At 47.8% G+C, this 25,602-nt stretch overlaps 1 protein-coding gene across 3 annotated transcripts in view; it reads left to right on the top strand.

Annotated features, from left to right (window-relative positions):
- The window catches only part of LOC102386778 (homeobox protein PKNOX2), an 836,464-nt gene that overhangs the window by 601,789 nt on the left and 209,073 nt on the right, over positions 1-25,602 (top strand). For all 3 annotated transcript variants that reach the window (XM_025213523.1, XM_014523785.2, XM_014523786.2), the window contains one exon: positions 8,269-8,408. In XM_025213523.1, coding sequence (XP_025069308.1) covers positions 8,269-8,408 — 140 coding nt within the window. The remainder of the gene's footprint in view (positions 1-8,268; positions 8,409-25,602) is intronic.

Here is a 25,602-nt window from a genome sequence, read left to right as displayed (position 1 = left end):
GGACCACTTCCCCCCCCCACCTCACTGACAGCAGCTGCTGGTCCCCCCACTTGCCATGCCAGGCAGTGTGTGCCACCACTGCCTCTGGGCTGCCCAGCACATGAGCTCCGGTGGGCAGCAGCAGCAAACACTGCCCAGCATGCAAGCGGCAGAGGGGGCACAGCTGCTTCCGCCATGGCACAGCCCCAACTGACGAGCCCAGAGTGGGGGTGAAATTTCTTGCTATTTCCTGTATAGGAAGGGTAGGAGACTAATACTGTCAAATTGTCATTTATTCACCATGCTACCAATCATTTTGTCAATGAGTAGCTTTAAAGACAACTATTTTAATTTTTTCTTCCAGATCATTGATAAAAAAAATATTAAATATCACTGGTCTGAGAACACCTCCTGGGACTTTTTTGGAAACTACCTTACTAGATTATTATTCCACATTAATAGTTAGTTTTGGGGCTACACTAGTTAGCCAGCTTTTATTCCATTTAATTTCTGCTACATCCAGAATTGCATTCCACTTTAGAATGCTTAATACTATTTTTTACAGTTTTAATGTATATATGTATAATCAAGTATTATTTTTAACCAGTTTTGGAGTGAGCTTCATTATTATTTATTATAAGGGCTTCATTATTATTTCCTTGATAACTGGCTCCGTGATCTTTTCAGGTATCAAGGTCAGGTTGATTGGTTTATAACTGAATTCATCTAGTGTCTCTAAGTGATTCCCAATCTGTTTTTCTGTTACTCTAGGCCAAGGGTGGGCAAAATATGGCCCACAGCCTGGATTCAGCCCACCAATTGATTGTATTCAGCCTGCACCTGCCCTGTGGTGCTCCACATGGGGGCAAGCCCTGCATCTTCCTGCCCAGAGCAGCTCACCCCACACTCCTACCCATGCCTGCCCCATGACTACCAACTGCACCACCCTGGCCCCAGTCCCTGCCCTGGCCTTAACCCTGGCCAGTGCACACAGCTTCCCAGTAGGGCTGCTCTCACCACTGCTGCAGCCATCTGGGGACTTCTCAGCTCTTCCCACCTCCAGCAGCTCCTCCTGTTCCTTCTCCTGTGCCTGCTATGACACTTCAGGTGTGGTGTGGGGAGGGGGAGCTGCAGCTGGATGGCTCCTGTTCCCCTGTATGTGGGGCTCTATTCCCAGTTCCTGGCTGCTTTCTACAGATTCTGTCTCCCCAATGCTGTGAGCAGTAGCGGTGTGTGAAACAGGCTATATTCAATTCTGATTCAGCCCAAATCAGGTACAGTGATTTGATTTGATTCTGAATCTGAAGATTCAAAATGGATTCAGAAAATCAGCAATTCAACCATAGCTATGGTTTTAAATGTTTTTTCTCTGTATTTTAAGATACCAGGCACTGCTTGTGAATGCTGTGATGCTGGGGCAGATTGAGTGTCCCACAGAAGTGTGTGTGTGTGTGTGTGTGTGTGTGGCGGGGGGGGGAGGGGATGTGTTTGGTGGCAAACCTGGAAGTGGGCCTGAAGTAGCTATGGTCCACTCTTCTGGGTCCGCTGGGGAGCACGCGGGGCCCCGCCCCTACACCTCCCCTGGCTTGGCAATCAGCCGCAGGGGGGACCCTGGGTGCCCCACCCCCCGCCCCGACCCAGGAGGCATCATCCACTGAGCCAGGAGGGTGTGGGGGGGGCATGCTCCACCTTGGACCTGGAAGTGGACGTCTAGGTCTGCTAGCAAGCATGCTTTGGAGCCCCCTGCGCTGCTGTGGGACACTCCATCCGCCCCAGCATTGCAGCATTGACAAGCTGCCTGGTACCTTGAGGCATGTAGAAAAAACATTTAAAACTGTGTCTATTACTGACTTGCCAAATCTTTCTGAATCTCTCTGAATTGATTCACAGGAGTCTGATTTTGATTTGGAGAGGTCTTCTGATTTGAATTGGAGATTCAGCCACCAAATCAAGCCAAATCTACTCCAAATTGAATCGGGGACCCTGATTCACACAACCCTAATGAGCAGCCACCTGTGAGCAGCCATGTGGGTGGAAGGTGGCTGGGAACTGGTGCTGAAGCCCTGTGCACTGAGACAGGAACCACCTGACTGCAGTTCCCTGTCCACCACCCCCTGAATAGAGTACTAGGTGCAAGAAGAGGAGGACGAGCTGGTGGAGGTGGGGAGAGATGATCAGTACCTGGGTGGCTACAGCACACCCCACAACCCCTCACAACAACCCACACACACCAACATGCTCAGTTTCTCCCCGCACAATATATAAGAATAAGACTATTTTGAGCTAGTGTGCAATCCCCTCTTTATACACTACTCAAAAAAACCTGTCAGGACAAAAAATATATTTTGAAATACAATTAAAATATGTTATAGTACATGTTTGATTTTTAGTGTATGACTTTTTTATCTACAAATTGTTAAAACAATATCTTCTGAAATATTTTGTGTGTGACCCTCAGCTCACCAAAACTCATTAAGTGGCCTGCCAGCCACCAGCCAAAATAATTACCCACTCCTGCTCTAGGCTTTTTTACTCCTTCCCTGTCTTTGCTAAGCTCAGTCATCTTCTTGTAACTGCTACTATTTGTGAAGAATGAAATAAAAAAGGCATTAAATACTTCAGCCTCCACTGCATCATCCATAACTGAATCACTTTATGCATTCTGTAATATTATTCTGTCCTTTGCTTTTCTAAGCACTGCCTTGTGATTACTATTATATTTTTAACAGAGGATTCTCATCTATAACTCTATGTAATTTACTTTTTCTGTAATTGTTGGCCAAAATAAACCAAAAGGAAAGAATTTTAATTTGCAGCCTAATCCTTTGCATTTGTGAACTTCTCTCATTTTCATGTAATTGTGGGGAAGGCTATTTTGTCTGTATCAATCAGCTTTTGTCTGGAGGTACTGTATTAAGAGATCACCCAAACTGGAGAAAGCATTCTTTATTATCCATATAAATTCCAAGGGGCACAGGCAAAGAATGGAAACTTAATTCCATGGTTTCCCATTCCAGTGCATATCTGGGGTATGTAAACATACCCAACTTGCATTTCAGTCCCTTTGCAACACACTACTCGTTTTCATTTTCAGGACTTGTTGTTATGAAGAGGCCCTGCCTGAGAAGAATGCGGCATCCCCTGTAGCATACTTTATCGCTCTTGTTGTGTTTGGGATATTGCTGTAGAGAAGAGGGAATTTAAACTAGGCTGTACTACATCCCACGTGAGAACTTTACTCACTAGACTGATTATAGGGGCTGACACTACGGGTGTGCAAAACAAGCCATATTCAATTCGAATTTGGCCCGAACTGGGGACAGTGATTCGATTTGTTGATTTGGATCACTGTCCCCAATTTGATTCGGCCAAATCAGAATCTGAAGATTCGATGCTGATTCAGAGAATCAGCGATTCTGCCATAGACACAGCCTTAAATGTTTTTTCTACATACCTCAAGGTACCAGGCACTGCTTGTCAATGCTGGGGAGGATGGAGCATCCCACAGAAGCACAAAGGGGTCCCGCACTTCTCTGCTCAGCGGCAAACCCAGAAGTGGACCAGAAGTAGTTCTGGTCCACTTCTGTGTCCACTGGGGAGCACACTGCCCCCTCCCTGCACCTCCCTGGCCCGGTGAACGGCTGTGGGGGGACTCTGGGTGCCCCCCCCAGATCCAGGAGACTCCAGTCACTGAGCTGGGAGGGCAGGGGTGGGGGCCCGCACACTCCCTGGCAGACCTGGAAGTGTACCAGAAGTGCTTCTGGCCCACTTCTGGGTCTGCTGCCATGTGCACTGGGGAGGCCCCCACACTCCTGTGGGATGCTCCACCTGCCCCAGCATCATGGCATTGAGGCACCTGGTACCTTGAGGTATGCAGAAAAAACATTTAAAGTCGTGTCTATATCCAAATTGCCAAATCTCTTTGAATCGATTAGAAGGGTTCTGATTCAATTTGGAGAAGTTAAAGGGTCTCCTGATTTGATTTGTATTTGGAGATCCAGCCACCAAATTGAGCCAAATCTCCACCAAATTGAATCAAGGACCAAAGCTTCATACAGCCCTAGTTGACACCTCCAGCACCTCCATCTTTCCTTGAGTTCCTGATGGAAAATGTCTGCCCTTGGGTACATAATTACAAGAAATTTGGTGGCTGGACCCCTTAATGAGGTGAGGTGCTTACTAGGGCTGTGCAAAGCTTTGGGTGCTGATTCAATTCGGAGGAGATTCAGCCCGATTCAGTGGTCGAATCTCCAAATCCGAATCAAATCAAGGGACCAATTAAAAGGTACGAATCTATTTGAAGCTCTCTGAATCAATTCGGAGACCTTTGGTGATTCAGGCAGTCCCTACCCATTGCAGCAGGGGGCTGGAGCTAAACTCACAGCTGGTAAGTAGGGGGTGGGAGAGGGAGGCCCCGCAGCAGTCGAGTCTCCAAATCAGATTTGGCTGAATCAATTCGGGACAGTGATTCGAATCACCAAATTGTATCGCTGTCCCTCAAATCAGCCAAATCCAAAGTGAATACTAGCTGTTTTGCACAAGCCTAGTGCCAGCTCCAGCTCTGTATTGGATCCTTCTCCTTAATATTTCTTGTTTTAGCTTTGTTGGTTGGTTTCTCACTAGGTGTGCTGTCTTCTCTGAATCGTATTCCTTTGGCATCGATTTATTCTCATTCATTTGGCACAATGTGCCAAAGTAATGTAGCAAGCACTTGAAGGCTGCTCTCCTTCCAGCACTTCTGCATGAAGTCTGTGCAAAGCTTTAATGGTTTTCTATTCCTATTCTTTATATGGGAGACAGTGGCCTACATTAGAAGCATCATTCTGTGCTGTATTATAATATTGCAGGATGGTCAGGAAAATAGGGCTGCTTCCTCTTTGGAGGTAAACGGTTAAAAGACCTCTATGGGTAAAGACTAAATCTACAAGTTGCTTGGTACAAATCCAGGGTGGAAATAAATGTAACATAATGCTTGAAAGAGTGACCTTCTAATTTTGTTTTTTGTAATACCTAGCCACAAGTGCATCTTCAAATAAATATGTTTCTTCATGTCTTTCTTTGCATGCTTTTTGGCTTTCATTCCTTTTCCTTTATTTCCACATTTCACAACCCCTGCCCCAAGCTTCAGTCCCCTTCTAACATACATCCTCTTTTATTATACAGAATACAGCATAGTACATTAAGTATAGATTCCACCCCAGTTTTCAAAAAATGCAGTGAAGCAAATGTAAAAAGTTTCCTAATGTTTGGAAATGCCCTTTATGTATTTTTTAGGAAGCTTGTGCAACTAGCTTTGACCTGTGGATTCTACTAATGGCAGGGATTTTTATATACCTAGGGTGACCATATGACCCAGTTTGGACAGGGAAGTCCTAGATTTTGTCGGTCAGTCTCAGGTGGTTGGTAATAAATAAATAAATAAAATGGGAGTCCCAGAATCGTAGGGGTGCAAGGCACAGTTTGGACTGTGCCTGTACTTCTGCTTGCCAGCCTTTGCTACTGCCTGCAAAAGCACCACTGGCTAAGGTGGGGAGCAGTCACTGTCTGGATATCCCAGTTGTCCCAGGTTTCCTACCACATGTTGTCCCAGATATCTATCCCATGTTTGATTGCTATTCCAGTTCAGACCCAAGGGGTGCATCTACAAAACATTTACTGTGCAATTGACTAATTAATCGCACAGTAACCATCTAAGCATCTACATGTGCACCCGTATTGGGGTGCACAAAACTAATAAATGTCACAGCAGGGTAGTATTTGTAAGATTACCCTGTACTACCCTGAGGCAGAGGTGGGGGGGGTTGGGGTTTTTTTTTTGGTTTGGGGGGTTGGTATGGGGTTTTTTTTTTGTTTTTTTTTCCCCAAGTGTGGCAGCCCACATGTAGACGCTGCCCTGGCTGGCTGGGGCACAGGGTCCTTCAGCACAGAGTTAGCCAACAGGTAGCTCCCATGCTGACGCACCCTTGTGCCCCAGTTGGGATGCTCCACAGCACATGGAGCCTGGTTGGAGTACTGTTGGGCTGGTGATGGCTAGAAAAAGATTTAGAGGTTTGCTTTTAGGAACTGGCTTATAAGTAAAATAGATATTGGATTAGAACAATACTTCAGGGGAATGGAACTGGTTAATTGGTTTTAAAAAGCCTCTTTTTGACAGTTTCCTTCAAGGTAGACATTGTGTATGAGGCCAATTGATAAGCAGGCATAAAAAGGCTGTGAAATTGAAGATACGTACCACACTGTTCCCTGAGCATCTATAGCATGACATGACGTAACCAAGTATTAAATCAATGCACAGTAACTGACGCTACTGCACAGTAGCACTGGTGCACAACTTTTTAGGGACTCAAACTGTGCAGTAGCTTAATATTACTTCCCAGTAGCATATTGGCATGACTTTTGCACTGCACAGTTAGTGTCTCATGTAGATGCACCCTATATCAATAAAATTTACCTAATATCGAAGGGAAGAAGATGTGGTTGGTCTGAGGGTTTGGGTCCACACAGAACAAGGTATCTGGGTCATAAATCCAGTGCCAACAGCCGGCAGGCTCACCCCCTGGGTCTCCTGTCAACCCAAGCTGCTCTGACAGGCATGAATGATGCATGCCTCCAGGCTGAGGGGGAGGGGAGGGGGGCAGAGGGCACGGCAACCACCCACAAGCACTGGTGGTGTTGGTGGCAGGGGTGAGTAGGAACCACCTGCAGGTGGCTGTGGTGATATTGTTGGTGAGGATGGGCCAAGCGGAGATGGGCCGCAGTAGTGTTGGTGGTGGGCAGGGGGGTGGCAAGTAGCAGGTGGTGAGCAGGGACTGCCCACAGCCGCCATCCATGCTGTTGGTTGGTGGTGGTGGCGTGGAGACTGCCCACCCCCGCCGGTGGCTGCATTCGGCGGGGGTGGAGACTGGCTGCTGCTGAAGCCACCACTGGCTTCTTCAGGCAATCTCAAGGGGGGTACATGCCCTGCTGTGCTCCCACTATGCATCACCTATGCCAATGGGGCTCCACATGCTGTTCATGAATAAACTACAAAGCAGTATACTCAGGAGTTTTTTGTTCCTGTGCACATCTTCAAACAGTGCACCCAGGAGAAAAAAATTCCAGAGCAATAAGTTCCAGAGTTTATTTGTGCACAATCACATGTGTTGATGTGCCCAATGTGTTATAACTGTGTGGTCACTCTCACTGCTCCATCCAGTGCACTACTGCCATATGACTTATGGCATCACTTGCACACCTTGCAGTATAAAATGGTCCAAAGGAACCCAGATTTGGTGATCTAAACTAAAGGATATACTGTAAAAGACACTTGCCTAGAAAGGTCTCTGGAAAGGGCTCCAGGTGCTTTCTCTTGGAAATGGCAGACATGTAGAAGGGGGATTTTGTTGCAGGTGATTAGAAGAGTTCCTGCCTGAGTGATTAAATTAATGCTATTGAGGTTTTGCCTTAATGCTAATGGTGCTTTGGAGCATTTTGAGCCTTCTGTAAATGATGATGATGATGATAGTTATTTAAATCAAACTGAAAGAATAGTACTTCAAAATATTAAGAGGTTTGCACCTATTTTGCATTTAAGTTGAACCAGGGTAAATTATGGTACAAAGTACAGGACAATGGAGAAATCAGTCTGCTCTTCTTAAGGTTCTTGCTGTTGTTCATGTCAGAAATTTATTTTTAAAGAAACTGGACTAAACTTTCAACACATCTCTGAAATGGGAAAGGGACTAGGCATTTGGGATCAGTATTTTCTAACAGTGCTGGCATTCTTTTTCCATCACATGCTACTTCATGGATTCACTGTCAAGAGATGTTGACATAGATTTCCAAAAATACATCGGGGAGCCAAATAAACTGATACAAGTCAGTTGCGTCAAGACAGTAGTGAGATGGGCAATGCTTAAGACAAACATTTGATACATGATGCATCCATTGAGAAAGAGACCCCTAACTGTGAAGGAATATTGACAGATAGGAATTTGGACTCATTTTCACGTGTGTGTGTGTGTGTGTATTCAGTGACACATTTCAAGATGCATGGAACCCCTGAAAAGTCAGACATCCAGACATGCACATAGATACATCTAGGTAGGACAGAGATGTACAAAAGCACAGATATGATAAGCACACATATATAAACATCTGGACTCAAACCCACATTGCACACAGTCACAAACAAACATATGTTTATTCTCTCCTCCATACCCACAGTTACAATGACTCTCACCATGCATGCACACACTCACTGACCTTATTTGTTATTAATCCCAATGCTTTCTTATCTTGTTTTAACAGATGACTGCCACAACACAACAGCCAGCTAAGGCACAGCCAGTGCACATTACAACACCCTCAGCAGCAGCCAATACCCCTGTCCCAAGCACTCCCATTGACCCTCAGGCACAGCTGGAGGCTGACAAGCGGGCTGTCTACAGGTACAGAGAGAACCTACTGCAAGGCTGTTCTTTAATGATCCTTTCCATCATTGTAGAGTTGTGACTTCTTACTGGAAAGTGGCCTGGGGCTAACTTATCAGCAGGTTTCTACACAGAGGCCTTTTCCTTGAAGGCCTTGTCAATAGATTTTCAGGAGGCAACTTTCAGTTCATGTTAAATGAAGCTAGACCCATGTTCAATAAGAAATAGGTCTGTTCCTTTTCCTAGGGAGAGACATTAAACGTACTGGGATAATATCACATTGGAGAAGAAAGTGATTCTAGATCACAATAATATTAGACACCAAAATAATTAATATGCAGTTGAAGACATTGAACCAAAATGCTATAATGTTGGGAAGTATGAATCCCTTCTGTTTTCTTTCCCTTTCTGTTATGCTAGCTTTTGTCTATTACTGTCCCCCCTCCCCTACTTTGTTTCATTAAAATTACCATGGATTTAGCTTATAATAGCTTTATTATAAGGAAATGCATAGATCCAGTGATGCCAACTGGTACCTATGTGGTCATTTTTATGTCACATGGGTAATCAGAAGGGATCTTGGTTTTCTCTGACTTTAAAAAACAAACAAATAATTTTTGGATTAAAGTAAACCCAAATCCCAATTTTTCCATGATTAAAATGAAACACCACTAATTGGAAGAAACCTGAACACCACTAATATAGATAGACCAGAAAATTGCTCATCAAGAATAATAGGGCTGGACAAGGACAGAGCCCATATCCAGTCCCATGCCCCCGCTTCTCCTGCTGCTCTGGGCCTACTCCTGCCACTGTTCCAGGAAATTGCCTGTCAAGAATGATGGGCGGGCAGGGGTGGAGCCCTGTGTCCCACTCCCCCTCCCCCCACTGGTTCATATCCAGACCTGATCCCTTCCCTCCACCCCCTGCAGCTGCTCTGAGCCTGGGCCCACTTCCCTGGTAGCTGCTCCTTCCCAGGAAGTGGGGGGAAGATTGTATGCAGTAGCTAGAGCTGCCACCTAGTGCTCTGTGCTGCCACCACTCTGCATCCAGCTGTGCATGACCTCCCACCACCCCCCTGCTTCCCATAGGTGGTAGAAGGTGGGGGCTAACAGGGCTAACCCCCACAAACACAGGGAAACCTGGCCATAGGCTGCTTCAGCAGGTGGGGAGGGGCAGGCACATTGAGATTCCCTGAGAAGCCAAAATCGCAGCCAGGCCAGCAGGCAGGTAAATTTATCTTAATCTAGTTTCTTTTTGACTGGCTGAGCTTGGGGGGGGGCGGGGGGGAGTGGGCAGATTGAGGCCCCCACAGTGCAGGAGGGAGTGGGGCAGGGCTGAATTATTCACCCTTGCCCCTGCCCTGCTCCCTCCTACACTGGGGATTGCCCCACAACCTGGCCCGGCTTGGCTGGGGCCCCATTCATGGTGACAGGGGCCCTGGCTGGGCCGGGTCATTGGCAGCTTCTCTAGAGGTGCCGGACCAGGGAGCCAAGTGGGGGGAGGCATGTGGCACCCTAGTTTGCACAGGGCACCTCTGGCTGGGCTCAACCTCTGCTCCTTGCCTCGCTGCCACTGATTTGATGGTGCGGCCCCATGTGCCTTGCTACTCAGCCCACCCAGTGGTGGGACTCGTATGGTGCTGCAGCTGTTGTCAGGGCCAGGGGTGCGGTGGCTCCGTCACCCCTGGCTGCCTCAGCTCCCTTCCCTAAACCCCATCTCAAAGTTGTGCCCACACCTGCCTGGGCCAGCCAGTCACCACCCGCCCTCAGGGGTGCATGCATAGTTGGCCCGAGCATTACAGGATGGGAACAGGATGGGTTTCAACACTGACACGTGCAAGGTATTGCACCTGGGGGGAAGAACCAGCAGCATACCTACAGGCTGGGAAACTCCCTTCTCGCCAGTACAGAGGGAGAAAAGGATCTTGGAGTCATTATTGATGCCAAAATGAACATGGGTCAACAGTGTTGGGGATGCGGTCAGGAAGGCCAACCGTACCTTGTCATGCATCCACAGGTGCATCTCAAAAAGGTCCAAGGAGGTGATCCTCCCCCTCTATGCGGTATTGGTCAGGCTGCAGTTGGAGTACTTCATCCAGTTCTGGGTGCTGCACTTCAGGAGGGATATGGACAACATGGAGAGCGTCCAGAGGAGTGCCACTCGCATGATCAGGGGACAGCAAGGCAGGCCCTACGAGGAGAGGCTAAGGGACCTGAACCTGTTCAGCCTCCACAAGAGAAGGCTGAGGGGGAATCTAGTGGCCATTTACAAACTAGTCAGAGGGGACCAGCAGGCAATGGGGGAGTCCCTGTTCCCCTGAGCACTAGAAATAATGGTCACAAGCTGGCAGAGGGTAGATTCAGGCTAGACATCAGGAGGTGCTACTTCACTGTCAGGGTGACTAGGATCTGGAACCAACGTCTGAAAGAAGTGGTGTTGGCTCCTACCCTGAGGGTCTTTAAGAGGAGGCTAGATGAACACCTTGCCGGGGTCGTTTGACCCCAGTACTCTTTCCTGCCATGGCAGGGGGTCAGACTTGATGATCTGCTCAGGTCCCTTCCAACACTACCAACTATGACACTATTACAGACAGACTAAGGCTTTTATTATATTAGAATAATAGATAGATCAATAACTTGATTGATGTAGTGATGTTTCATTTTAATCGTAGATAAATGTGGATTTTTGGGTTCGTTTTCTTAATCCAAACATTGGGAATTTCTTTGAATAAGAGAAAGCCAGGATCCCTGGTAATCAGTCTTTCTGTAAGGAACTGAGGCAACTAAAGCCCAGGATAGGGCCCACACTAGGCCTGTGCAAAGCGGCAAGTATTCACTTTGGATTCGGCTGATTCGGAGGACAGCAGTTCAATTTGGAGATTCGAATCACTGTCCTGATTCGATTCGGACAAATCAGATCCCAACCCACTGGGAGTCCTGCAGGCCAGATGCCATGGTTCAGTGATCTGCATTTGGCCCATGGGCTGGGGGTTGAGCATCCCTGGCTTAGGTAACCACAGCTGCCTGTGACTGACAGCTCTATCCCAGATAATTAACTGGTTGGCTTCCTGATTGACTTTTGGGAGTGCAACTACCCATTTAGTTTCACGTAATAGACCCTGATTTTGGCTCTATTCTTAGACTTTGCCCTGCAGATTGTCCTTTGGATTTTGTAACTCAGCATCTGATCCCTGTATCTTGATCCTTGCCTGGGTTGTAGACTCTGCCCCTGGATTTCGTTTCAGATCTGGTAATTTGGGTCCTGAATTCTGACCTAGCCCCTGTCCCCTAGCCATCCCTTAGTGGCCTAACCACTAGAGAAAACTGCCTTAACAGCTCTTGCACTTCAGTGAAATTTGGCAGCAGGACATCAATGAAGCCTGAAGCTTTTTATTATCCCCATGAAAATCTCTTCAGATGTAGCAAGACCTCCTATCCTCACCCTAGAAGGGAAGCATTCTGCTCGTATAGATGACATGAGGAAATAAGAGATTGCACAGGTCCCAAAGAAGCCATGTCTCAAAGATGGTAGTCACATGCCTATTCCACTTATGCAATCTGAAAAGCAATATGATTATCTGCACATTTGGGCATGATATTTGTAAGATGGTGTTACCCCTGTGTAACAGGGGGCCTTCTCGGGGCCGATTTAACCATGGCCCGCCCACCTGTTTCTGGGCTAACTGCCCACGTTCTCACCTGCCACGCCTCATTGGAATTAATTAGTTAATGATGTAATTAAGTGGGAGGCTGCCCATTTCTTGCCCCAATGCCAGGGGATGCTATCTGCGGCTCCTTTCCTCCCCTACACTGCAGCCCAAGCCTTGCAGATGGTATCTAGATGATATCATCATCACCAGCCCCCACTCTGGGCCCCAGAATCCTCCTAATTGAACCCCGACTGGATTCCTCTCCTCAGGCAGTCTCATCCACCTTCATACTAGGCAGCATAGCTCCCTGAACTGCTTCCCCTTTGGGTGTGGTCCCCCCAGGACCTTTGGCTCACTAGCCCTGGCCCACCTCCAGGCCCATCAGAACCCTAGGCCCGCAGCTCTTGGGTGTTTCTTATGGTGGGCCCCCGGCCCTTCGGGTCCTGGCCCCAGCATTGACCAGTAAGAAGAAGTCCAGATAGGTGTGAGTCTGTGGCCTTTTCTCTCTCTCCAGGGGTCTGCCCTCCAGCCCCTACGAAGGGGTAATCCACCCAGTTGTGGGGGCTATGGGTTAAGGTGCCCCAAACCGCCTTTCACCAGGGTGGTAATTGGCCTGGTATTTCCTGGGGGCTCCCGCGCCCCTGAGAGCCCCACCAGGCCACCCACTCCCAGCAGGGTGAAGTTTTAGGTCATGCCCAGGACCAGGATCCTCCTTACCATCCCCCTACAGCTCCTCCCTTGTCTCCAGATGATACCAGCAGCCCTCTGGCTAGGCAATGTTGTTGCCTGGCCTCCAGTAGCAGAACTGTCCTATTTATATGGGCAGCCCTAGGTCCAAAATGGCTGCCCTCATCAGGCAGCTGCCAGCTCCAGGCCCTTAAAGTGGCAGGCACAAACAGTGTCCTGCCACACCCTGCAAGTCTACTTTTGAGATGCATGCACAAATGAACTTTGTACAAATAAAAAAAATATCATTCAAAGCCAAAAGTACCAACTTTAAATCTTCCAATCTAACATGGATAGCAGCAGAATTAATCAATCTTGATTCCTTACAGTCTGTTAGAGTGAACAGTCTTGTAAAACACTAACAAAGCCAGTGTCATGTACCCATAGTGACTGGTGCACATAGAGAATAATAGCCTAAGGCGGGGGTGCGAAATTCACCATGAGCCATGGGCCAGGTCCAGAGGGCAGGGCTCCGTGTGGTCTGGGTTTGGGCCAGGGCATGTGACAGTGACAACTCTGGCTCCTATCCAGGCCACAAGGTGGTAGTGGCAGTAGTCCCATGCTGAAGCCAGAGCTACATGCAGTACAGTTCTGTCTTCTGCCCTTTTCTGGAGCTGAAGCTGCCACCACTGCTGCATACCCCATACATAGGAGCAGCTCTAGCTCTGGAATGGGAAGCAAAGCACACTGTGGCAGCAGTGGATCCAGCATGGGGTTAACAATGATGCTGGTGGCTGAGGAAGTGGGACTGTGGCAATAGCATCAGGCAAAGCAGCTCAATGGACATAGCAATTGGCCTTCATTCACCCTCCTGTCACTAACTGCTATGTCCACCAAGGCTCAAAGCCCTGAATTCTGTGGCAAGCCATTCCTCTGGCCACACCCCACCAACTTCCAGTGTCCCAGGAGGCTAGATAGACTTTGTAGGTCAGATCCAGCCAGTGGGCCATATGTTTAATACTACTAGCAGTAAGGGCTTGCCCACATTGTAAACATGGTAGGTTCCTCAAAGATGAGGCTGAATATGTTCTGCCTGTCCATGTTTGTATGATAACACAATGGAAATATTTGGCTTCTGAGTATGGAACACACTCTCCCTGAAATGTCTTTTTCCTTCTGTGCCTGAATTTGAAAAGCATTCAAATCACAGAAACGTGTCCTCAAACTTAATTTTTAAAGGGCTATGGTGTGTCCCAGATCTGTTTTGTTTCTATTTCACTGTTATTAGTATTATTACTATTATCATTTCTCTCATCTACTTATGTGAAGGCTATCTTGGGTCTATATTTGTCATGACACTCTAGTTTAATTTGTGCATGGTAGAATAAAAAGGTTGGTACAACCTGAGCAGAGTCTAAAGGATGGAAAAAAGGGAAGAAAAATGGCTCATGAGCATTATTTTTTAAAAAAATTAAAAATCTTGAGGTTCCCCCACCCCCTTTTCTTTTAAAAATACTAGGGCAAGATTGGTAGAGGGAGCCGTTGGTTTCATCACATGCCACTCACTTCTGATGGCCTGGAAGTGAAAACCATGGTTTTAAATATGCCACCGTTTGGGTCCCCGCTGGCTAGCAGCAAGTGGCAGGATACAAAACCTGCAGTATATTAAAACAAATTCATTTTTAGCCTCCCAACCATTAGGAACGAATGACGGATGGTGGGGCTGACAGGCCACTCCCCAAACACTGGTGGGAAGGGCACATGGAGGGAACTCCAAGATTAAAGGAGCTGCAGTGCAGCAAGCTTTACCACAATTTAAACCAGGCCTTAGTTATAAGCCATATTAATAATTTTAATTGGTGTAAGCAAGCTGTAATGGCAGTAGTGCTCTCAAATCTATTGGAGAAAGACTTGGGGCTTGCAGGTGAGGAATTTACCAATGAATTTTTCATGGAACCTTTGAATACTAAACGTGAAAACTTTTCTATATACATTATAGAATGTATACTTTTCTATATACTTGGGGGTCATGATTGACCACAAGATGAATATGAGCCACCAATGTGATGTTGCAGCCGGCAAAGCGAGCAAAACTCTGGCTTGCATCCATAGATGCTTCTCTAGCAAATCCCAGGATGTCATCCTTCCACTGTACTCGGCCTTGGTGAGGGCTGCAGCTGGAGTACTGTATCCAGTTCTGGGCTTCACAATTTAAAAAGGATGTGGAGAAGCTTGAGAGAGTCCAGAGGAGAGCCATGCACATGACCAGAGGGCAGGAAAACAGACCTTATAATGAGAGGCTGAGAGCTACGGGACTCTTCAGCCTGGAAAAGCGCAGGCTCAGGGGGGACCTGCTGGCTGCCTAGAAGTATATAAGGGATGTATATCAGGGAATGCCTGTTCACCAGAGTGCCCCATGGGATGACAAGATCAAATGGTCACAAACTTCTCCAAGACCATTTCAGGCTGGATATAAGGAAGAATTTCTTTACAGTCTGAGCCCCCAAGGCCTGGAACAGACTGCTGCCAGAGGTAGTGCAAACACCTACTCTGGATTCCTTCAAGAGTCAATTGGACATTTTATCTTGCTGGGATCCTGTGACCCCAGCTGACTTCCTGCTCCTGCGTCAGGGGGCTAGACTCGATGATCTTCTGAGCTCCCTTCTGGACCTAATGTCTATGAAATAGTAAATGTTCAATTCTGTTTTATTGCCTTCATATATTCCATCCTCCCAATACTGCCTGGACCTGCAGGTGATGCAAAGATTTAGCTGCACGAGTCCCATTGAAGTTGGTTGATGGGAGTCTCTTATTACCTAGAGGATTTAGTTCTGCTGCAAATTTGGGACTCATGTGCGCCCCACTGTGCAGTTGGTACTGAACAGTCATTTAGTCCTTGCTTAAGCATAGTAACTGCCAGTACTGTACAGCTCTGCCAGTGCACTAGTCATTTCCTACCCTACTGCACAGTAGCAATGAGCTACTGCACAGCTTGTTGCTACTGTGCAGTAGTAGTGCCAACAGGTGCTAATCATGCTGCCGCCACATTACCATAGCAATGAGTTGCATCACCATAGTTCATTGTTACGGTGATATAGCATCTCATGTAGATGCACCCATTGGGCACAGATACACAAGATGTTTACTGAGCAGTTGACTAATTAACTGCACAGTAAATGTCTCCGTGTCTACATGTGCACCTCTGTTAGGGCAAATGAAACTAATAAACTCCACAGCAGGGTAGTATTTGCAAAAACCTGCTGCAGAGTTTTTTTGTGTGCAGCAGCACACATATAGATGCTGTCCTGGCTGGCTGGGGCACAGAGTGTTTCAGTGTGGGGCAAGCCAGCAGGCAGTACCTGTGCTGAAGCACCCTGATGCCCCCAACCACCCTCTCTTGCAGCACATGGAGCCTGGTTGGAGCAGCTCTAGGCTGGCAGGCTGACCCCCTGGGTCTCAAACCAGGCTCCTTGTGCTGTGCATAAATAAACTCTGAAGCAGTATGCTCCAGATATCTTTGGTCCCTGGCACACATTGAAATGGCATGCCCAGGAGCAATAAGCTCCAGAGTATATTCATTCATATTAATACTGTTGTTTTACATTATCAACACATTTTTATCTGTTGTATCCTAAGCTACTAGCCTGAAAGCTTAAAGAGTGTGAAGGAATAGGAGCATACCCCTCTCTCACAGTTATGGATTTGCTTGCATCTCTATTTCCTTTTATTTATTTGTTTGTTTGTTTACTTTCCTGAGTGCATTGCAATATTCGGCCTTGTGCCATTACCTTTCTTGGGCAGGAAGATCAGATTTTGCTTACTCTGAAGCTATGTCTATATTAACAAGTTTTATGGACATAACTATGCCTTTGTGCAGAAAAAACCCCTAAGGGCTTTGTTGCACCTTGTGCTGCAAGCTGAATAAATGTTAATTGGGTTAGTGTTGTTCTGCTTAGTGGATCAGCTTAACCTTAAAGCCAAGAACCATCTCAGACTGTCCTTCACCTGTACAACTGTGACTTACCACTAGAGGCTTGGTGAGGAAGGGCAGGACTAGGAGCTAGGGAAGGTGAGGGCAAAATATGGCCTATGGGCTGGATCTGGTCTACCAGTTGATGGTACTGGGCCCACAGCTGCCCCCATGGTGCTCTGCATGGGGCCAAGCCCTGCCAGCACCTGCCTAGGGCAGGCAGCCCACACTGCACTCCCTGCCACACCCACCCTGTGCCTGCTGACTGCCCAGGCCCAGGCCCCAGCCAGCATGCACAGCTTCCCAGCAGATCTGCTCCTGCTACTGATGCAGCTGCCCAGGTACTGCTCAGCTCCCCTAAGCTCCTGTGGCTCCTTCTCTTCCTGCCCCTGCTGCACCACTCCAATTGGGGGGGGGGGAGCTACAGCTGGGCAACTCCTGCCCCAGCATGAGAGGCTCCAGCTCCAGTGCCAGTTCCATCTGCCCAAAGAATTGGGCTCCTTGGAGCTCAGGTGGCATCCAGCTGGCTGTGCTGTGGGGTTGGTGAGCTCCAGAGGAAAAAGGGTTTGGGCCCCTCAAAGCTCAAGCGGTACCCAGCTGGCTAGCATTTCACTGTCCCATGCCATTTGTGTTTGGGCTACTGGCTGGTCAGGCACTGCCTGAGCCTTGAAAAAACTGGACCCCTCAGAGTTTAGGTGATGCCTAGCAAGCCAGCAGCCCAGCTTGTGGTGGTGCAGTGGGACGAGGGGTGGGTAGGGGATGAGATACTGGCCAGTTAGGTACCACTTGAGCTCTAAGGAGTGCAATCCTTTTTTCCTCTGGACTTTGCTCCTGTCCCATGGTGCATCTTCATCATTCTCTGCCGGTGGGAGCAGAGATCCAGTATGGGGGATGGTGGAAGTCATTGCAGCCCCTAGGCAACTGGGCACTCCAGGGCTGTGGTGCTTGATCTGCCCAGCATCCCTGGGGTGGGGTGAGGCTGATCAGTCTGGCCTCAATACCAGGAAAAATCCTTGAAAAAATTCTCAAGGAGTCCATTTGAAGGCACAATTCTGAACGATAGCCAGCACGGTTTTGTCTTGGGTAGCGTCACCTCCTTCTATGACCAGGTTACTCACCACCTGGATAAGGGTTGACATCATTTATTTGAACTTTAGGAAGGCCTTAGACTTGGTGTCCTATGATGCTCTCAAGGTAAAACTAGGGGTATATGGGTTCAACCATTCAACAGTCAGATGGGTGGGAAACTGGCTACGGGGTTGGACCCAGAGAGTACTAATAGACGGATCTGTGTTGACCTGGCAGAAGGTGTAGCCAGTGGGGTCCCCCAGAGTTTGGTACTTGGACCAGTGCTTTTTGACATCATCAATGATCTGGATGTGGGGGTGAAAAATGCACTGTCAAAGTTTGCCGATGACACTAAGCTGTGGGGAAGTGCAGCCACACTTCAGGGTAGGCTGACAATCCAGGAGGACATAAACAGATTAGTTAGATGGGCAAACCAGAACCAGAGGAAAAATCTGCAACAAATTTACAGGCTCGATGGTGCTATACTAGCTAGCCCGATGTCTGAAAGGGACCTGGGGGTCATAATTGACCATATAATGAATATGAGCCACCAGTGTAATGCTACAGTTAGCAGAGCAAACAATACACTGGCATGCATCAACCAATTCATCTCAAGCAAAACTCAGGAAGTTATTCTCCCACTCTACTCAGCATTGATGAGGCTTCAGCTGGAGTACTGCATCCAGTTCTGGGCACCACACTTCAAGAAAGATTTAGAGAAGCTTGAGAGAGTCCAGAGAAGAGCCACATGTATGATTAGAGGTCTGAAGAGCAAGCTATATGAGGAAAGACTGACGGATATAGGACTGTTTATCCTAGAAAAGAGAAGACTGTTGGGGGATTTGGTGGCAGCTTACAAATATATCACGGGAAAGAATCAGGGTCTAGGTGAACAACTATTCATCAAAGCACCCCAGGGGAAAACCAGGAGCAATGGTCATAAACTCCTAGAAAAAGATTTCAGATTGGATATAACACAAAACTTCTTCATGGTTTGCATGACCAGACTCTGGATTAGATTCCCAGGAGGGGTGGTGCAGGCACCTACCTTGGAGATCTTCAAAAGGAGACTGGACACACAGCTTGCTGGAGTTATTTGACCCCAGCAGTCTTTCCTGCCCAGAGCAGGGTGGGCTGGACGTGATGATCTCATGAGGTTCCTTCTAGCCCTAAACTTCTGTGAATCTGTGAGGTGCTGTATCCATTCCCACAGCGCCATGACATCCCCACTCACCATGACATCTTGGGATGCTGAAGGATGTCAATTTGGGTGGAATACCTGTAGGGATTGGCCACACCTTAATGGAACAAGAGCAAAATTAGATGGATTAGAAATAATTCTACCCTGGAGTGGTATAACTTTAAGACAAGTAATGAATGTTTTAACCACTTAAAGGTGCTAATGTTCAGCCAATCCAGGAGTTAAGAGCTTTACAAGCCACCTAAATTTACCATGTAACAACCTAAATTTAGAAGCCACCTAAATTTACCATGTAACAACTAAAAACTGAGTGTTGAAATAATCTGTTTACTGATATATGCCACATTTCCACTAGGAGCTTTGGCTTGTGTAGCTGCTAGTATAGCTGTACCAGGACCCCTCTACATGTGCAGGTAAAGGTGGAATTGGATCTAATGGGAAATATACACAGGCAGAAGGCATCATAGTGGGGTTGCTATGGTGATCATATGTCCCATTTTAGCTGGGACAGTCCTGGATTTCAGAGGCTGGTCCCAGCTGGCTGTTGGGAATTATAATGGGCATCCCAGAAACAGAGGAGTACAGGAAGCTGTCTGGCTGGGGGTGAAAGTGGTATGGAGCACCTTGCAGGTGGACAGGCAGGCACCACTGTCTGCCTGGCATGCAGCTCTGCCCCCACTGATTTGTGAGTGTATGGGGGAGGGGAGAGCAGAGTCCTGAATTTCCCAGATGGAAGTCCTGGAAATCCAGGCCATAATATGGTCAGCATAGGGATTGTGCATTAGATTCAGTTGTGCCTTATTGTTGGTGTAGGAAGAGCCTAATTCTGGGTTTCCCCTGCATCAGCAAAATGTAGGCTCCCATGGGTGGGAGTCCCTTTTGCTGACATGGTTCCCAGCTATGGGGACCATGTACAGCTGGGACTGAGTCCCACACCTGGTTATGGGGCACAGCCAGGGCCAAGGACCCTTTCAGGCATAGGATTTTGGCTTCCAGCTGCACATTGTACCTGCAGCTGGGAGCCCTGTCAGCAACAGGGGCTTCCAGCCATGGGAGCCTTCTTCTGGGGGCACAGCCAGGACCAAGAGCCCTGTCAGATGCGGGACTCTCAGTCTGGGCTGTGTGTGAGGTGCTGCTGGGATGGAGAGTCCTGTCAGGTTTGGGGATTCTTGGTTCTGGCTGCACATATCGTGCAGCTGAGACCAAGAACCTTTTTAGGTGCAGGACTCACAACCCTCACAGCCATGGGGCTCTGCTGCAGTGTCCCAGCTACAGAGTTGTATGGAGCAACCCACAGCTGGGAGACCAAGTTGTCAGCAATCTCCCAACCCTAGGGAAGAATTGTGCTTCTCAGCAGCTTGGAGATCACAGCAGCTGCAGTCTCCCAGCCACAGGACTGCCTGCATGTACAAATTAAAGCTGGATAGAAATCAACTGTAAAGTTAGTGAACATTTTCAAGCAATAACTTTATAGCTGGTTGGAACTTTTTAAGTCACAATAGTTAATTTTCATGTGTAGAGGGGGCTGGAGGAAAATATTTTTAGCATAGATTTGCACCTGAATACCATACTCTGTGCTAGCCTGAGTGAACACTTGTTCCTTCCCTTTCAGGGCTTTTAACTAGTACTGTATAATAATCAACAGCCTTCTCAAAATCATAGACTTAATTTGGAAGCAGATCAGAGCATTAGAAAATGTGATTTTAAAACAACAAACTACCAATGCACATCATAAATCAATTCATGGTTGTCCAACTGGCAGCCTGCAGGCTTCATGCAGGCTTCATGCAGCCTGTGAGCGTTAAGTTGCAGTCCCCAGACTCATGTCTCAGTTCCCACACTGTTCTGGTTGCAACAGCAGTCTCTGGACTCCCCTCCCTCCATCTTAAAACTGCTTGTTACCAAAAGACTGAGTTTCATCCAAGACAAAACAGACTTCCTGTGAAAACTCAAAAACATAGACCACCTTCCCAGCAATACCCTCCTAGACACCATGGATGTCACTAGCTTATACACCAACATCCCACACTGGGATGGCATCCATGCCTGCCTCACATATCTACAAGAATGAGATTACAGTTCAGACCTCAGGATATCACCAAACTCATATACTTCATCCTCACACACAACTTCATTTTCAACAACCAACACTTCCGTCAGACCATGAGCACCAAAATGGACCCACAATATGCCAACCTTTTTATGGCCCACCTAGAAGAAGAATTCTTCAAGAACTGCACTATCAAACCCTTACTATACCGGAAATACATAGATGACATCATCATTTGGAACAAAACCCTGCAGTCTCTGAATGATTTTCACCAAAAATTCAACAATCATCACCCCTCCATCAGACTATTGCTTGAATACTCTAACACCAGCATTTCCTTTTTGGACACCATGATCAATATCTAAAATGGTGAAATTCAAACAACTATATATAAGAAATCCATGGACCAACATGCATATCTACACAGAACCAGCAATCATCCTAAACACACCAAGAATGCTGTAATTTTCAGCCAAGATCTCCAATACCACCAAATTTGCAATGAGGAGAATACCCATGATCACTACTTCACAAATCTCAAAATGACCTTCAGCCAACAAGGACACTCCTCTGGAGAGAGAGATCCCATTTTGAAAGAGCCACTCAGATACCACGTGAAGATTTGCTGCAGTACAGAAAGAAAATCCCCACAAGTTGCACACCATTAGTTCTGACATATCACCCTTCCCTGGAACCTCCTACACAGAAAATCCACAAACAATTGCAAGCCATACTGGAAGAAGACCCCATTCTTAAAGAGATCTTTCCAGAACCACCCATCCTAGCCTTTAAGCAAGAACCGAACCTCGCTAACCTCATCACCAGAAGCAAATTCCCTATGAGCCAAATCACACCAAATGGATTCAGATCATACCAGGACAAGAAATGCAAAACCTGCCAACACATCTCCACCACCCCCATAATAACTACACCCCACAACAGAACCATCACCGTTCCTGGATCTTACACCTGTGCCCCCAATAATGTTATATATCTCATCCAGTGCACCAAATGTCCTGATGGAAAGTATGTAAGAGAAACCAAACAACAGCTGTGCACCAGAATGAACACACACTGAAAATCAATCAACCTGTGGGGGCACACTTCTCACTGGACAGTCACAATCACTCCCTCTCCAATCTATCAGTTCTAATCCTCCAAGGGAATTGACAACACATTTTTTCGTAGATGAGCCTACGAACTTCACTTCATAAATCTACTATATACAAAAAATCAAGGACTCATTGCAGACATTGGATTTATGACACATTACAACCTGCCTGACATCTGGTTCACCAGGTACCTGTCAGACCTGACCTCTTACATTTTTCTTTTCCCTCACGTTTTCTCTCTTCTCCTCCCCTACTTTTCTGCCCTTTGTCTTCCTAGTTTCCAGCTATTTCCTTTTTCATTGCCAGCCCCTTTTCTACCTTGAATCAGTACTCCTGTAGTGTCTCCCTTACTCACCTTCGGCCTTTTTTCTCCTGCTTCCGCCCCCGCCCCCCCTTCCTTGCTTCACCTTTTGTTTTTCTAATTTCTACGTATTTACATTCTCACTGACATCCTGTGACACTTTTAGCTTCTCTCATTCCTTGGAGTCTCAGAACAGCAGAGGCTCCCTATGCCTGAAGAAAGGTGATTGCACCCGAAAGCTTGCTAAGAACTGTTAGGGTAATGGAACAATAAGATAACATAACAGGAACTGCTGAAGGCCACAGGTGTGCAGGAAAGGGGAACAAGAAGCAACAAAATGTGCTGTGCTAGCAACAACCCTAGCAATGCTTAGCAATGACAAAGGGCACCAACAGTCATAGTTAGGGGGGGAAATAAAGTGCCATATAGAGGATATCATAGTATGTAAAGCAGGCAAACAGTAAACAAGGATGGGACTGTAAGATGGGAGGGAAGAAGGCGGGAGAGGGGAGGGATCAAGGTGGGGTTTATGTAGATTATGCTCAATAAAAAGACAGTTGGAAAGAATGCTAGGGGTCACTCAAGTTGTGGGTTTCCCCAAGTGCTGTCTTGCAATAAAACCACTTTGTGAAGCCAATGAGTGTGCTGACCTATTGCTATCCAGCTGGTAGTCATCGCATGGAGTCTAACAAGAACTTTTTTTCCAACAACTCAGTTGGTCTAATAAAAGATATCACATCTACTCAAAGAACCCTGCCTTCCTATGCCCTTAGATCGACATGGCTACAACCAAAAACCCTCCCTCCTTTGGCTTTCACTGCCTGCCCCTATCCTAGGGAGTGGGGCAGTGCAGCATGGCATGGCTGGGGGAGTCTGCACAGGCATGTGATGTAGCTGTGGTACAGTGGGGGGTGATACAACTGTACATTGCAGCAGTAGGGAGGAAGGCCTGTGTGAGTGGGTGGTGCAGCAGTTTTGGGGGGGGGACCTGCATAGCATGTGGCCCTGGGGAGCCTGAGACTTGCCCTGGTGCATCCCATAGGTGGAGGGAGAAAATCTTTTTGGGGGGGTGGGCTGTGTAAAACTTAAAAGATACTTCTACACACACACACACACACACACACACACACGCACTGCCCAGCCGGTAAGTGTGTAGGAGGGAAGCAGGGGAAAAATGGGGCATGGGAGGCTAGATCAAAGCCCTCACAGTGATGGAAGGAGTGGGGCTGGGGTGAGTCATGGGAAGGTTGGAGCCCTGGCAGCTCATCCAGGGGCATGGGGAGCTCCCGCTGCTGTGTGTACCCCTGGGTCAGGCATGGGGGCACACGTGTCCCCTGGATTTGTGTGTGAGGCAGAGACAGGATGCCTGCTGTGGTGTGGGGCTCTGTTCTTTGGTGATGCTGGCCTGGCAGCCATGCGACATCACATGCCTCCTTTGCACTGATGGTGCCGAGGCCTCTGCCTGCCTGGCAGCAGCAGGCACGTTACATCACACAGCTGCCAAGGCAGCAGCAGCAGGGTGCAGAGCCAAGCCCACAGTGGCAGCCTGCCTCCACACCATGCACAGATCTGGGGGGTATGTGTCCCATGTGTCTGCCCCAGGTGTGCACCCAGCAGCAGGAGCGCCCCCATGCCCAAAGACAAATCGCTCAGGTTCTGACCCTTCCATGACTCACCTCAGGACCCTGTTCACCCCAGCTCCTGCCCCACTCCCTCCCTCACCATGGGGGTCTTGATCTGCCCCCCTATGCCGCTTCCCTCCCTCCCTCCCTCTTCCTCCCTACACACTTCCTCCCTACAGCTCTGGGTGCTGCTCCAGAAACAGGTGAGCCAGGCTGAATTTCTAGCCGCCTGCAGGCTTCGGCTGCTTGTCTGTACTGACCCCTTCCCCACTGCTGCAGCCACCCAGAGCCCACACCCAGGCTACCTTCCAGTCCTCTGTGCTGCCACTGCTGCCCCACATTTGTGGGGGCTAAGCCATATTAGCCACGTCCTTCCACCACCTATGGTGCATCCTGTTAGTTTGTATCCCTCTCTGGTGCAGCCCATGGGATGTTCAGTCTCCAGTCACTTAAAAGTTGGATATCCCTGGACTAAACTAATCTTACAGCAAATCACAAAATAAATTAGACAACTTTTCTTCCAGATTTTCAGGAACAGAAGAGTTCTAACTACACTTTTCGATCAGGCTCAAAAACTCTTGAAAACCAAGCAAGTCTAAGTTTGCTTTCCACAGTGTGTGTGTTCTGGTCTGTTCTTTCAATCAAGGACACACTTTTCCCCCAAAGCCTTGCACTTATATTTATGGGCTTGATCCAGTCCTAATTTTGCTCATTACCTTTTTGTTAGACAGTAAGTGTTACCCCTCTTTTTTGCCTCTTACTTAGACTGCAGTGTAGGCAGGGGTATTAAAGATCTGTTTGTGGCCCACAAAGGTGGGTCATCCAGCCCATGGGGCTTCTCAGTGGGTAAGGCAGCAACAGGTTGAACAACAGAGGTGTTAACTCCCATGGCTGTCTCTGTTACTATGTCAGTAGGGCTGGTACCCAAGAGTTTAACTCTGTTGTCACTCTCCCCACCAACAAATTCCTGGTTTGCGATCTCCAAGGGAATGCAATTCTAAGGTAGAGAGGTAAGTAACAGCGCTGGTATCGTCGGGAATGCTTGGCTTTCATGACCACAGCCCGCTCTTTGGTGAGAGAGGCAGCGAGCTGCTGGGAAGAGATGGCCTCCACCTCTCTCCCCTAGGGAGGAGGCTCTTCTCAGCCAGACTGGCTGACCTGCTCCACTGGGCTTTAAACTAAGCCCGCTGGGGGACGGGGGGACTACTGCCACTGCTGGCCTGCTGAGCAATCCTTGCAAAACCAGCGGGTCAAGGCACTTAAGGGAGCCCACCCCTGCTCCAGCCCTGGTAAAATCTGTGGGCAAGGAAGGAGCCCCCCAGGGGGCACTTGCCTGCCTGTACACAAATGCCAGGAGCTTTGGGAATAAGCAGGAGGAGCTCATCCTCATGCTCAGTGCAAATAATTATGACGTCATAGGGATAACGGAGACCTGGTGGGACTCCACCCATGACTGGACCACAGGTATAGATGGCTATACCCTGTACAGGAGGGATCGTGTAGATAAAAGGGGCGGGGGTGTAGCTCTCTATGTTAAGGAAAGCTACACGTCCCTGCAAGCTGATATTGG

Source organism: Alligator sinensis, unplaced genomic scaffold (assembly GCF_000455745.1).
Source record: "Alligator sinensis unplaced genomic scaffold, ASM45574v1 scaffold385_1, whole genome shotgun sequence".
NCBI classification, from domain to species: domain Eukaryota; kingdom Metazoa; phylum Chordata; order Crocodylia; family Alligatoridae; genus Alligator; species Alligator sinensis.
Note: the sequence above shows the minus strand (reverse complement) of the source record. Positions and strands in the feature narration are given on the sequence as shown.